Source organism: Daphnia pulex, chromosome 5, assembly GCF_021134715.1.
Source record: "Daphnia pulex isolate KAP4 chromosome 5, ASM2113471v1".
In the NCBI taxonomy this organism is placed as follows: Eukaryota; Metazoa; Arthropoda; class Branchiopoda; order Diplostraca; family Daphniidae; genus Daphnia; species Daphnia pulex.
In genome coordinates, this window is record NC_060021.1 from 7,214,657 (window position 1) to 7,227,078 (window position 12,422).

Genomic DNA, 12,422 nt, shown 5'->3' on the forward strand with positions numbered 1-12,422 from the left:
GCGCAGACGGCGACACACTTGATTCAACTTTATATAGTATCTGTGTACAACATTCTCAACTGTAAGAGAAAATAAAACAGGACAATCTAATCCGGGAAAACAGTCAAGAACCTTTCTCGGATGCTTCGGTTGTAACAACAGTTGCAATTAGCCCCGGCGCCATTTCGCCGGGACGATTATTATGATGTTGATCCTCTCACTTTTCTCTTTTACACAGCAGACACACTCATGTAATTAGATGAAAGAGTTTGTGCGGAGAGAGAGAGAGAGAGCGAGTCTGAGTGGCTCCTTTTGAGACTAACTAACGAGTCAGCTCAATGTCCTTTTCTCTCTCCAGCAAAAGCTATCTAATATTTCCCCTTCTAAAGATGAAAATACATTCGAGCTGGAATATCGACATCGGGGAATCAAAAACTGAAAAGGGGAAGTCGAAATATAAAAAGGTGTAGTCTATACATGGGTGCAACTACACCCAAGTGTCGGCCGTTGCTATGGGCGAGCACTCAGGGTGTAAACAGGCAGCACTTTCTTGGCTCCCGTCAACAAAATAAGGGCGGCACCTGGGCGTCTTGAGAGGACTGAGATGACAAAAGATTCGAAAAAAAGAAAACAAGTTGGATATTTTCTTATGCACACACACAAGAAGTAGAGTAAAAAAAATGTTCAACTCTTAGTTCTTTCCACCATTTCTCTATAAATCTGCAATCTACTATTTTCTTGATTGCCCTCAACTAGTCTCCCGAGCCAAAGTTTTGATTTTAAAAATTTCAGCAGACTCGGTTGAACCGTGTCACTTTGACCTTTCTTCACTTGATCTCTTTCTCTCGACTTGTCTGTGACACGGGTTGAATTGTGTTGTGTGTCCAGTGTCTGCTGTCAGGGTGTTGTGCTTATATTCTCGCCCGCTCGAACCGTCAGCTGGAAACTGATGGAAAGTGGAAATCACAATCACAAGTTGGGAGACGACGCGGAAAGGATGTAGATGACATGTGACGACAACTATACACTATAACGCGATCTGAAATTTTTGTGTTTTTCTTGATATTATTACACAACAGGAAACAGAGGCGGATCAAGGAGCGCCAGTGCAAGGAAGGCGGATTGCTGGCCGAGGACCAGAGCGAATGCAACGAGTTGTTCGGAATCAACGGCACGTCACAGCAGCCGACGCTCCATGCCGGAATCGGCGGCAAGGATCCGCCGGAAGATCGCGGAGGAGGAGGGCGGATATCCGGCGGCGGCGGACCCGACTGGAGTGAAACGCTTTACGACCTCTACAACAAGAGCATATCACAGTTCAACAGCTCCGACGCCAATAATAACCTGACGCTGCCCTTTTGCAGCGACATCATCAATTCCACCAACACCAGTCACCTGGACTGGAACGGGACCGACAGCTCCTGGATCCTGTCACTGGGATGCCGCAACGGCTCATCGGTACCCGTCGGGCCCGTGTCGGGGGCGGTGCCGATGCCGTTCGAGATGTGGCAAAGCATTTGCATCATCATCTGCCTGGGCATCTGCATCGTCCTGACAGTTGGCGGCAACATCCTGGTGTTGTTGGCCTTCATCGTCGAGCGGACGATCCGTCAGCCGAGCAATTACTTTATCGCCTCCTTGGCCGCCACCGACGTCCTCATCGGCACCGTCTCCATGCCGTTCTACACCGTTTACGTCATCATGGGCTACTGGGACCTGGGTCCCATCCTCTGCGACTTGTGGCTCTCCGTCGACTACACCGTCTGCCTCGTCTCCCAGTACACGGTCCTCCTCATCACCATCGACCGGTTCTGCTCCGTCAAAATCGCCGCCCAGTACCGGGCGTGGCGCACCAAGAGCAAACTCCTCTGGATGGTGGCCATTACGTGGATCATTCCGGCCCTGCTCTTCTTCATCTCCATCTTCGGATGGGAGCACTTTATCGGCTTCAGGGACTTGGGTCCCGGCGAGTGCACCGTCCAATTCCTCAAGGACCCCGTCTTCAACACGGCCCTGATTATCGGCTACTATTGGATCACCCTCGTCGTCCTCTTCATTCTCTACGGAGGCATCTATAAGACGGCCTACGACATGCAGAAGAAATCAGAGGCCAAACACAAGAAGATGCAGTCCATGGTGGCCCTGTCGGTCGGCGGAATGGCCGGAATGGCGGCCGCTACCACCGGAACAGCCAAACCACCGGCTGCTGGACAATCCGCCGCCAAAGCTGTCACCGCTTCCGCGTCGACAGTTTCGTCCAACGCTTCAAAGATCGCTCCGGCAGCCGCTACCACCATCAACGCGACAACAATATCTGCCGCTGCGGCCAACAACATGCCGACTCCGGCGGTCAATAGCAACAACAATCCGGCCAACGCCGTCCTGTCAAAGGTCAACAACGTCGCATCAGGATCGGGTAACAAAGGCAATTCCAAAGAAACCGTGAATGGAGCCTCGGCTGGCCCGACAAACAACAACAAGAATCAACAACAACAACAACAGCGGCGGCCGTCTGGAGCCAAAATAGAGACGACCAGTTTCACGACAAACAAACAACAACAGCCAACAACTAACAAGGGCGGACAACAACAGGTGACAGAGATGGAACGTTCGTCTTCGCCGGCCTTCGATTCCGACGATGAACAATCATCGCAAGTGACGGCCACGACGGCCGCCAAAAAACCAACTCCAACCCTTCCGGTCATGGCGGCCGGAACGGCTTCCATCGCTTCGACTGTGGCCATTCCGCGACTGGACCCGCCGCCGCCGTCCAGCCGCGTCAAAACGCCAACGAGCGAGACTCTTCCGCGCATTCCGGAAATGTCTTCAGCGACGGCCAACAAAATGCCGGGCCGGTCCGGCTCACCAACGGATCTCATGTTGCCGCCGCCACCTCCGCGATCCCAAGAAACGGTCGAGATCGAACTGGAATGCAACAACGCCGACTTGTTCCCGCCGATTGAAACTATTCCGCCGCCCATCGCCTCAATGAGTCAGGCGACTGGGCAACAGGATGCCGTCGAAAATATGGACACGGCTGAACTTTGCTACTTGGACGAAAGTTCCGTTGTCGTGGCTTCGCCCAGGATCGAAACGACCCACGGTTCAAGTCTGATGGCCGTTCACGAGTCGATGGCCAATTCGACCGATTCGCTGGGCTTGCCTTTGGCATTGCACCAGCCACCGCCGGCCAAACCGGCACCGGTGGCGCCAGTCCCCAGCGTCACTTTTGCTCCGACGCCCAGTTCCAACGGAGCCAACGACGACAATTCGTTCGGTTCCAGCAGCGGTACGGGCACCAGCGGAGGTGCACCGTTGAAAACAAATGGCCGGCCACCGTCGCAGCAACAGCCAAAACAGCAACAATCGATGGACGGGATCGTCAAGGATTCGGTGGTGGCGACCACGGAGACGGTGACGTCAACGGCCTCGCCGGCCGACGTCAGCACCACCGCCACGGCTACCAAGACGTCGACGGCGACCAAAGCGGATTTGGTCCGCTCCATCGGCAAGCGCATCAAGGGCCGGCGGAAAAAGGCGGCCGGCGCCGGCGAAGAGCGTCAAAAGTCCAAATCGGAAAACCGGGCCCGCAAAGCTTTGCGGACCATCTCCTTCATTCTGGGGGCCTTCGTGGCCTGCTGGACGCCGTACCACATCCTGGCGCTGGTCGAGGGCTTCTGTGCCAAGCCGCCGTGCACCAACAGCCACCTCTACATGTTCTCCTACTTCCTGTGCTACGCCAACAGCCCCATGAACCCCTTCTGCTACGCCCTGGCCAACCAGCAATTCAAAAAGACATTTATGCGCATTCTAAGAGGCGATCTTCACATGACCTAAAATTCCAATCATTTTTTGCGGGCTCCCCCCACTCTGTTGTGTTTTTGTCAATATCAAACCAAAATATTCTATCCCAAGAACCCACCAAATCTAGTCTTTGAACTCATAACATTGTTGAAATTGTGCAAAATGATTGACTGATATTATAATAACTCCCGAAAATGTATTTCCCCGATCACCGAGAGAGAGAGAAAAGGTATCGACATGCTTCCATAATCGCGGCGCGTTTGTTTTATTTCGTTTCTATTTTTTTCAAAATTGAATTCGTACGTATATCTCGGCTATGTAATATAGGATAGTGCGCTTCAAATGATGGGCTATGCTATATACTACAGATTCATGATCATTTTTCGGTACGCAGAATGTATAGTGTCATAGAAAACGTTGTATCAAAATCGATTTGAAATGGAAAATTCAAAATTAAAATGGGATCGGTCACCCGACGCCAGAAAAAAAAAATCAATAGCCCATCAATTGAGAGGGAAACTTTACACGCATGTAAATATCATCCAAACTCTATTGCGTAACTCTGTACAACCCGCAAATTCTTTTCAAGAAAAATTCGAACCTCCCCCCCCCCCCAAAGTTCTGCAAGAGCTTTATTTATCATTAAGTGTTTGTCTCTACACAGTTTCCTGTAATCAATATCATATTATACGCTGCTATACCCAGTAATAACAATAATAACAATACCATATATATACCGTTCGTATTACAGCATATAGCCGGGAATGTTGTTTGTCTATGTGATGGATGTATTCATGTACATATTCATGTCCCATTGTGCCCCCATCATCCCTTGTACACCCTCTCGATATGCTCCCGCGTGTGATCAGATCATAGTCAACTAGTCGCATAGTCGTCGTATACATATATAATATACTCTACTCTAACCAAAGTAGCATTTCTATACACCGTAATACTACCATGATCACCCATCTTCTCCCCATCTCGTCTCGACATCCCCGGCGCGCAGTTTTTGATTCCCAATTCAATCGGATTTTTCAATTCCTTCCATGTCCGTTTCTGGTGGTACGGGAATGTGTTCTCTACTATTATATATTATTCCCCCATGCCCTTTTTTCCTTGAAATAATGCTTCGGCTGTATACTTTAAGTATATATATAAAAAAAGAAAAAAGATGGAAGGGAGAAAAGTTTTGTATAAGCCCCTCCCTTTCAAATTGTGTGTAGATGGCACTATAACGTCATCGTCATGACATCATCATCAATCACAGGCCCAACCGAATGATGTTCGTTTCGTTGTTTCTATATAATTATCTTTATTAAAAGTGTGGAAATGAATTGCAAATGAAAGAGAAAAAAAGAAGAAGACAAAAAATAAGAATTTGAAATGGCAAAATTCATTTCTCGACTCAATTTTTTGTTTTGGTTTTTTTGGGTTTTAAACGGCTCACCTTTGTGGGCGAAGACAATGAGAGAGAAGGAAATTGACCAATGATCAGTTCTCTCAATCTCCCCCTCACACAAAAGTCTACACAATAAAAACGTTGAAATGAAAAGACAAAAGGCCTCAAAATGGAGTCTGGCGAGTAACCCAAAATCATATACAGGGGAAATCGAATCACACACACAGAGCAAACGCAATTACATTGATCTATACCAAGAGAGAGAGAGAGAGGGTCTGTAGATATATAGATGATACATCTAGACTACGTAGGGCTCTTCGTTTGATCAGGCTCAGTTAAAATCTTTCAGCGTGTTCCACCTTGTCTCATTACTATGCAGCCGCTCTCCTCGCGTCTCCTGCGTGTGTGCACTTGTGCATCCGCTCTCCCTACTCCCTCCTCCATCCCTTTTTTCTTTTTTGAACGTCCATCTATGCACTCGCTGATATTCACTTTACTTTCCAGTTCCGCTTTCTATCCAATCTCTCTCTCTCTCTCTCTCTCCGGCGGCCAAAGTATTGATTCGCTCCAATCCACTTGTAACGGACACACGCACGCACTCACACACACATATCATAGTTTCACCCAGGTTGAAAATCTCGCAGACTATCAAAAACCCCCTCCCGCTGCTGCCAAGCAATCTTATCCAACCATTTTACGTTTTAGACTTTGCTTCTTGTCCCAAGCTCGCCTCTTTTTTTTTAATCATCTCTTTATATCCGACGTGAATAATAGCGGCGGGAAAAGATCAAAAGTCAAAATGAATCAAAGGCGAAAAACGAGTCGAATTTGCTTCTTCTCTTTCTCGCTTGTTTTTAAAAGTAAAGAGCGATGCAATAAGTAAGATGGTAAAGAAACATTTTTTCAATTACCGTTCGGGAACTGGGAAAACATTTCCCAGGAAAATATATAAAAGGAAAGATATGCGGATCACGCAATAAATATTAAGAATTCAAATAAACCCGGAACGTACACACAGCAGCCGACAAGCCGAGTATAGTGCGGCAGTACACACAGAGAGAAAAATGAGTGGGTTACGTATAGTAATATCGATTCCAACTTTGTTGGGCCCCTCTTCTTCTTTTTGATTTGGCCACCAACTTGATATTCCTCTCGCCTCACATTAAGTAGTTGAGCGCATCCGTGTGCGACGAAGCGAACAGCTAAGAGAGCGCCGAGTCAAAAGAGCCAAAAGCAATAACAGACAGTGCCTTTCGTTTCCTTCTTCTTCTTCTCTTGTCACACGTACCTTAAAGGTCTCTTTCCCCTTTGCCGGTTAAAAAGGAGAAAATGGCGCAGAGGAGAGAAAAGAAAAGACAACAAAACGACGACGACGACGACGAGTGTTGGTGCCTGGCGTTCCCAGATTCTATACGTCAAAGTGAATGTCTCGCGCGACGATTTAAAAGAGATGCCTACTTATAACTACTACTACTATACTCCCCATGAGCACAGTTCGGGAGAATCGGGTTTGTGTGTATATAGTGACGAGTTCTTTATATTCGCGGGTGATATGCGACGAGCTGTCGAAAACAAATGCGCCGTTCTCCGCTCCGACGCTAATTGGCTCCACGGATGATATGACAGCGCCCTCTTTTGCCAATCAAATCCACATGACAACAGGTGAAGATAGAAGAAGAAGCACACACACACGCACAAACATCATCATCTGGCAATCACCTTGCGAACCCCGGCTGACAAGTCAACTCAAGTCGCCCAATCGTTCAGCAGTTTCGTCGGTTTTCATTAGCCGAGGCTGCTGCCACTCACGACGAGAGTCGTCGTCGAGAGGTTGCACGACCATATCTCCTTGACGACAATGATACCCACCAAGCCTTTGCCGAATTGATGCATCGACAATATTTGTTTTCCCATAGGCACACTAGTTGATCCGTCCTGCGAATATAGCTTTCTTCTTCTTCTTCTTCTTCTCCCAGACCGCTGTATTGACAAGAACTGAAATTTCTAAAGCGGAATTCTATGAAACGAGGCAACATCATCGTCTTTGGACCGACGAAGGGGGGTTTACATTCAATCTGGGGAGCTTTGTCGGAGGGCCGGCATTCTTCAATATCAATACAGTCTGTGTGTCAATAACGAACGAGAACGAACGGCCGAGTAAACACACTTGTCACCGATATTTAAAGGTAAAGGAGGACAGATATAACAGAGAGTTTCATTCCTTTTCCTTTGCAGAACGCCAAATATCTTTCGGGCAACGATTCCAACTTTGGCTTTGACGGTTGTTTTGGTTCGCGTGGTAAACTCGCCTTTGACACAAAAGATTCATTTCGACCCGACAATAAAAGGAAAATGTCTAAAATGTGGGGAGATGGTGACGTAAGCGGTAAGCTAGCCAAATAAGTCGTTTTGTTTTAAAATAAAAAAAGAGGCCTCAATATTAACGGGCTATACATAGACGGGTATATGACGATGTTGTACATGTAGACCAGGTCTTGTCTGTGCTGCTGCTCCCTGTACTCGTGATGCGTGATGCGGCATCCAATACCTTATTGGTCAAAGAGCATATGGCTGTGTGATGATGGTCTTTGATCTCTGCTAAGTTGCAAGAATCAAAGGACCTCTGCAACCTCCTCCTTGTTTCGAGAGACTATACTCTCTCTACGCGTTATTGAAGTTTGATGGCCTAAAACCTAAAGTCACCTACTACCTCTCTGTCCCTGCTCTAACAGCTTCCACTTTTCTACCTCCCCCCTTATCGTCGTTCTTGTTATATATCTCCTTCACCACTCAGAGACCTTGTTTGCATACATCATCGCATTCGATAACAAAGATGATCGATATTATAAAGACGGATCAACGGGCAGGGTCAACTTTGTTGTCAACACATACTACACACACACACACACACACACATGAATCAACCAATATTACGCCCATTAACTAAGCTGGGTAAATTGGACTACTTAGGAGACGAGTTTCCATCGTTCTTACCTGATTTGGCTGGGAAATTGGACAAGACGATCTAGTGGAATCGACGTCGAGGAAGGAAGGAGACTATCGACGTAACAAGATTTCGTCATCCAACAGTGTTCCAATGGCTGTAGGAGCGTGACAAATTCTTTCTAGTTCAAGTTTCTCTCAAGCAAACTTTTTGCCAACCAGATACCAATATTGGGAATCAACGAGTCAGTCAGTGTGATGTGATTGGGCGAATTATTTAACACTGAAATGAGAAGTTTAGAACACGATCGATGCCAAGAATTAAAGTGTTGACGAAATTAAAAGTTTAGAACACGATCGATGCCGAGAATTGAAGTGTTAACGACTGCAGCTATATTCACTGAACCACGTGGTTTTACTCGTCACACATTGTTTCCAATTAAGCTGTCGAAGAGTACGTATATTTGGATATTGTTTGTATCACGGTTGTATCACGAGTTCACTTAATTTTAAAATTTCGTTTAAATTATACAGAATTCGACGATTTCAAAACGAAACTGAGCCACCGAGATCACCAAGGACTTCTGCTCTGAACTTGGAAAAAAACTAAATGAGATTTCGGCAGCAGACGACAGCACTAGTCCTAATTAGCATTTAGCAACCACGTGTGATTCTAAGATCTGAACATATTTTCACATTGCATAGTTACCAATTGTTGAACTGGTTTACTAGTTAACTATTGAGAAAGGCTGAGATAATAGGTGGCTTTTAATTAAGTTTTAATCCTTATTTATTTATTTTTTATCTAAAATTTGGTCTGGCAACGTCAATGAAAACTTGATAATAAAAAAGAAATCGTGTAGTCAAAGAGAAAAAAGTCGGGTGTATTAATGAACGACAAATCATCGGCATACTCAATTCTGATTACATCCATATGAGAAACCCAGTAAATAAATTTTCCCTCTTCAACCCTGGCGATCTTTTAATGCAAAAATAGTTGAGGCGAACGGGGTATCCTCTAAGACACAAGTGGGATGCGAGTGTCTATTGGGTCAAAATGGAAATGAATAGGTCTGTACACGAGCGCAATAACTGTTGATGGGCAACGGAGACGACTGACGCAAGAGTTATAAAGCTTTTGATGGACTTCACTTTCTCAATGGCGTCGTGGCCGTGATGGAGTCGGGGAACAAAGAATGATAGTTAATTAGAGGGACATAAGCTGCTGTGATGATTCGGCCAGCAAACCAGCGTCCGTGCAGAGCATTGACAGCGTTGACAGCTACAGTCACGGATGGACACTTGACATAGACGTTACCTTGGGGCGATGCCTTGTCAACATAAATGTGAAGTACGCCACCGTGTTTGTTGCATTCGTCCATCACGTCGTCGCAAATTTCCTAAGGAAAAACAGCATGAGTACTACGCTCTAAAAGAAACTTAGTCGAAAGCTCTTGATGAATTACCTGATGCCACAAGGGATGCGTCTCAGAACTTGAATCAAACATGTTGGAGAGCATAAAACATTGAGTGGCAATGGGTGGAGCGACAGAGGCAACAGGCAAAGCTTGTTGTTGAGCTGCTTGAATGGACGCCTGCAGGTTGAGCGCTGACTGAGCAGCTGCTGGAATCTCCAAACCTGTGCCTTGAGCTAATTTTGCCATCAACTGGAGCCGACCGGTAGCTCCTAAATCAATGCCGGCACGATCCATCTCGTCACTGTCCAAATATGTGTGGTTTCCAGTGAAGTGTTCCGTCACGTGGTTGATTTTCATAGGTCGGCCAGCCAATTCGAATCCATTTAATTGTTCCATTGCTTTTTTAGCATCTTCGGCATTTCGGAACTAATTTCAGGAGAACAAGGAAAAAACAGTTAAAAGATTTGCGTCAAACAAATTGAGAAATTTTTCTTTTTTTTACCGTAATGAAACCATATCCTTTCGAGCGGCCCGTTTCCGTATCAATCATGAGCTGCATGTGTTCAATTTTGCCGAAAGGTTCGAAGATGCTGCGTAACATATCTTCAGTGATATTGAAATGGAGAGATCCGACGTATAAGCGCATGGGGCCATTGGGACCTTTGTTAAACGAGCTCATGGCAGGCATGTTACTTCCAGCCAGTCGGTTCTTTTCTGCTTGAGTTGGCTGAACGACGATTGGTACGCCGCACAATCTTTGACCTGTCAATGCGATCGCCTGTAACAGGATATGTTAAAGGAAAAGAAATTAAAAATGTTTCCACTTGTTTAATCGAAACCAACTTACCAAAGGAACTGATTCCGGTTCAGCAAACTCAACGTAGCAAAGTCCTTTAAAGCGGCGTGTCTTATTACAAGTAATCAACCTCACATCTCGAACCTGAAAATATTCATTAGAGTTAATCTACAACGCAGAAAAATGACAGAATTCAAATTAGTTACCTTGCCAACAGCAGAGAAGAATTCTTCCAAGTCTCTGGCTCGGATTCGCTGGGACAATTGCATACAGAACACAGTTCGGGCATCGCGCTCTTCTACAGTCATTTCGGTCAATTGTTTTTTAATCGGAGTTGGAGACCGACGACCACGGTTCCTTTCACGATCTTTTCCTCCTTTCGGACTGCGTGATCGCTTCCGCCCATCGCGGTGAGGACTGCGAGATCTCCGGCGCGAATCACGGGGACTACGAGAACGACGCCCACCACGGTCACGACTGCGACTTTTACGGCGGTCTCGATCTTTACGATCTCTACTGCGACTTCTGTGTCGATCACTGCGGCCTGACCGGCGGTCTCTGTCCTTTTCCTTTCCTCCATCCTTGTCTTTCTCACGATCCTTACCCCTTTCCCTGTCCTTGTCGCGGTCCTTATCTTTTTCTCGGTCCTTATCTTTGTCGCGCTCCTTATCTGATTTCTTTTCTTTGGCGTCGCTTCTAAAATAAATAAAAAAAGGTCAATATTTCAATATTTAAACGGAAAGAGAAAAACTACTTTTCCTACCCATTCACTCGGTGGGCAGCGTCTCCGTTGACTTTCCCCTCAGCTTCGCCCTGGAGTACACAGCAGAACGTGATGAATCAGGCCAATGGAAAGTAAGGGAATGGCAATTGGGTAAGAAGGACAAAAGAAGGGTAAAAGAAAAAATAAACAAAGATTAAATCGATGTTACAATTAGCTACGATGAAACGACTCGTGCAGACGAAAGCGCAGATTGTACACAGGATGTCCCCATCGAAGTTTACCTAAAACTTACCTTGCCCTAACCAGAACCACATTCCATTCGCCTTAAGCAATCTGCAACAAATCTTTCAAACGAGAAACAAAAACCCACTCTTATGAGAACCCTAGTAAAAACATTTCTTTAACCATAAACCTATTAGAAGTTCCAATGACAGAACTTGCTCTTAAATGTTGGCTCGCATAGCACAACTCAAAGTTGATATGCACTTGGATTTGAATTTGGAGAGCGAAGGCAGAAAAAGGGACCTGGAAAGATTCAAAGTAATAAAAAATATATATGCCTCCACAATTCCAGATCAGTGGGTGTTGGCTCTCTCCTCCAACAGAGGCTGGGTCCTAAGACGACAGAAAAAAGGGAACCTTCATTTTTGTGAATTGCGTGGGACTTAAAGAGAGGGAGGCATTGAAGATATATTTCAACAGAGCATCCTTCTCAACAAGTCATCAAATGACGCTAGAATGCCCGGTTTTCATTTTAAGATACCCTACCTGGGCACGATGTTGAAGAGAAAACAACGCAGCACGCGAATTTACATGGCTCTACATGAGGAATAAAATGAGGAATTTTTACATTTCCCAACCTATTCCAGTGTTTCTAATTCATACATATTTACAACACTAACATTTAAACTGGACAAACCCTCATCACGCTTTCACTTACCCCTTTCTTATCGAATGCGGCCTCCAACAAAGCATCAATATCTTCATCCATGGTGATGAACCTTTGAGATTTCCTGTAGAAGAATTTCACATGTTAACACAGTTTTTTTTCACAGAATCAACAAAATTTTTACCTGCAAAAAATTACACGGACGACGTAAAGATGGTTTCAATTACGCGTCAATAAAAACGCAGTTTACTGCTGCCAGACTCGCGCAAAAGAAAATGGAGGTTCTAGAAGCTATTCAACGTTGTCATATCACCATTTAGTTTACGTAAACAACAGCGAGCCAGCCAGTCCGCTCCGCACTCCGCCGCGGCGCCCGGCCGCCGCGCCGACCACGCAAGGAAAGGAAGGAAGACCACGCAAGGCGAAAATCGTAAAAACAAAAATGATTTTACCATTTAAAAGTAGTT

General features: G+C 45.8%; 2 protein-coding genes across 3 annotated transcripts in view; one reads left to right on the forward strand and one right to left on the reverse strand.

The window, feature by feature from the left end:
* The window catches only part of LOC124193656, a 29,995-nt gene extending 25,037 nt beyond the window's left edge, over window positions 1-4,958 (forward strand). For both annotated transcript variants that reach the window (XM_046587581.1, XM_046587580.1), the window contains one exon: window positions 1,059-4,958. In XM_046587581.1, coding sequence (XP_046443537.1) covers window positions 1,059-3,816 — 2,758 coding nt within the window. In that variant the 3' untranslated portion in view covers window positions 3,817-4,958. The remainder of the gene's footprint in view (window positions 1-1,058) is intronic.
* A 4,033-nt stretch (window positions 4,959-8,991) lies between these two features.
* On the reverse strand, window positions 8,992-12,296 carry LOC124194091 (RNA-binding protein 39-like). Its single transcript, XM_046588125.1, has 8 exons — window positions 12,140-12,296; window positions 12,007-12,079; window positions 11,106-11,155; window positions 10,549-11,038; window positions 10,394-10,486; window positions 10,049-10,324; window positions 9,595-9,972; window positions 8,992-9,528 (listed from the first exon to the last, which is right to left on the reverse strand). Exons 2-8 carry the CDS (start codon window positions 12,055-12,057, stop codon window positions 9,277-9,279), a joined length of 1,590 nt encoding a protein of 529 aa, XP_046444081.1. The 5' UTR covers window positions 12,058-12,079; window positions 12,140-12,296; the 3' UTR covers window positions 8,992-9,276.
* Between the last annotated feature and the right edge of the window lie 126 nt (window positions 12,297-12,422).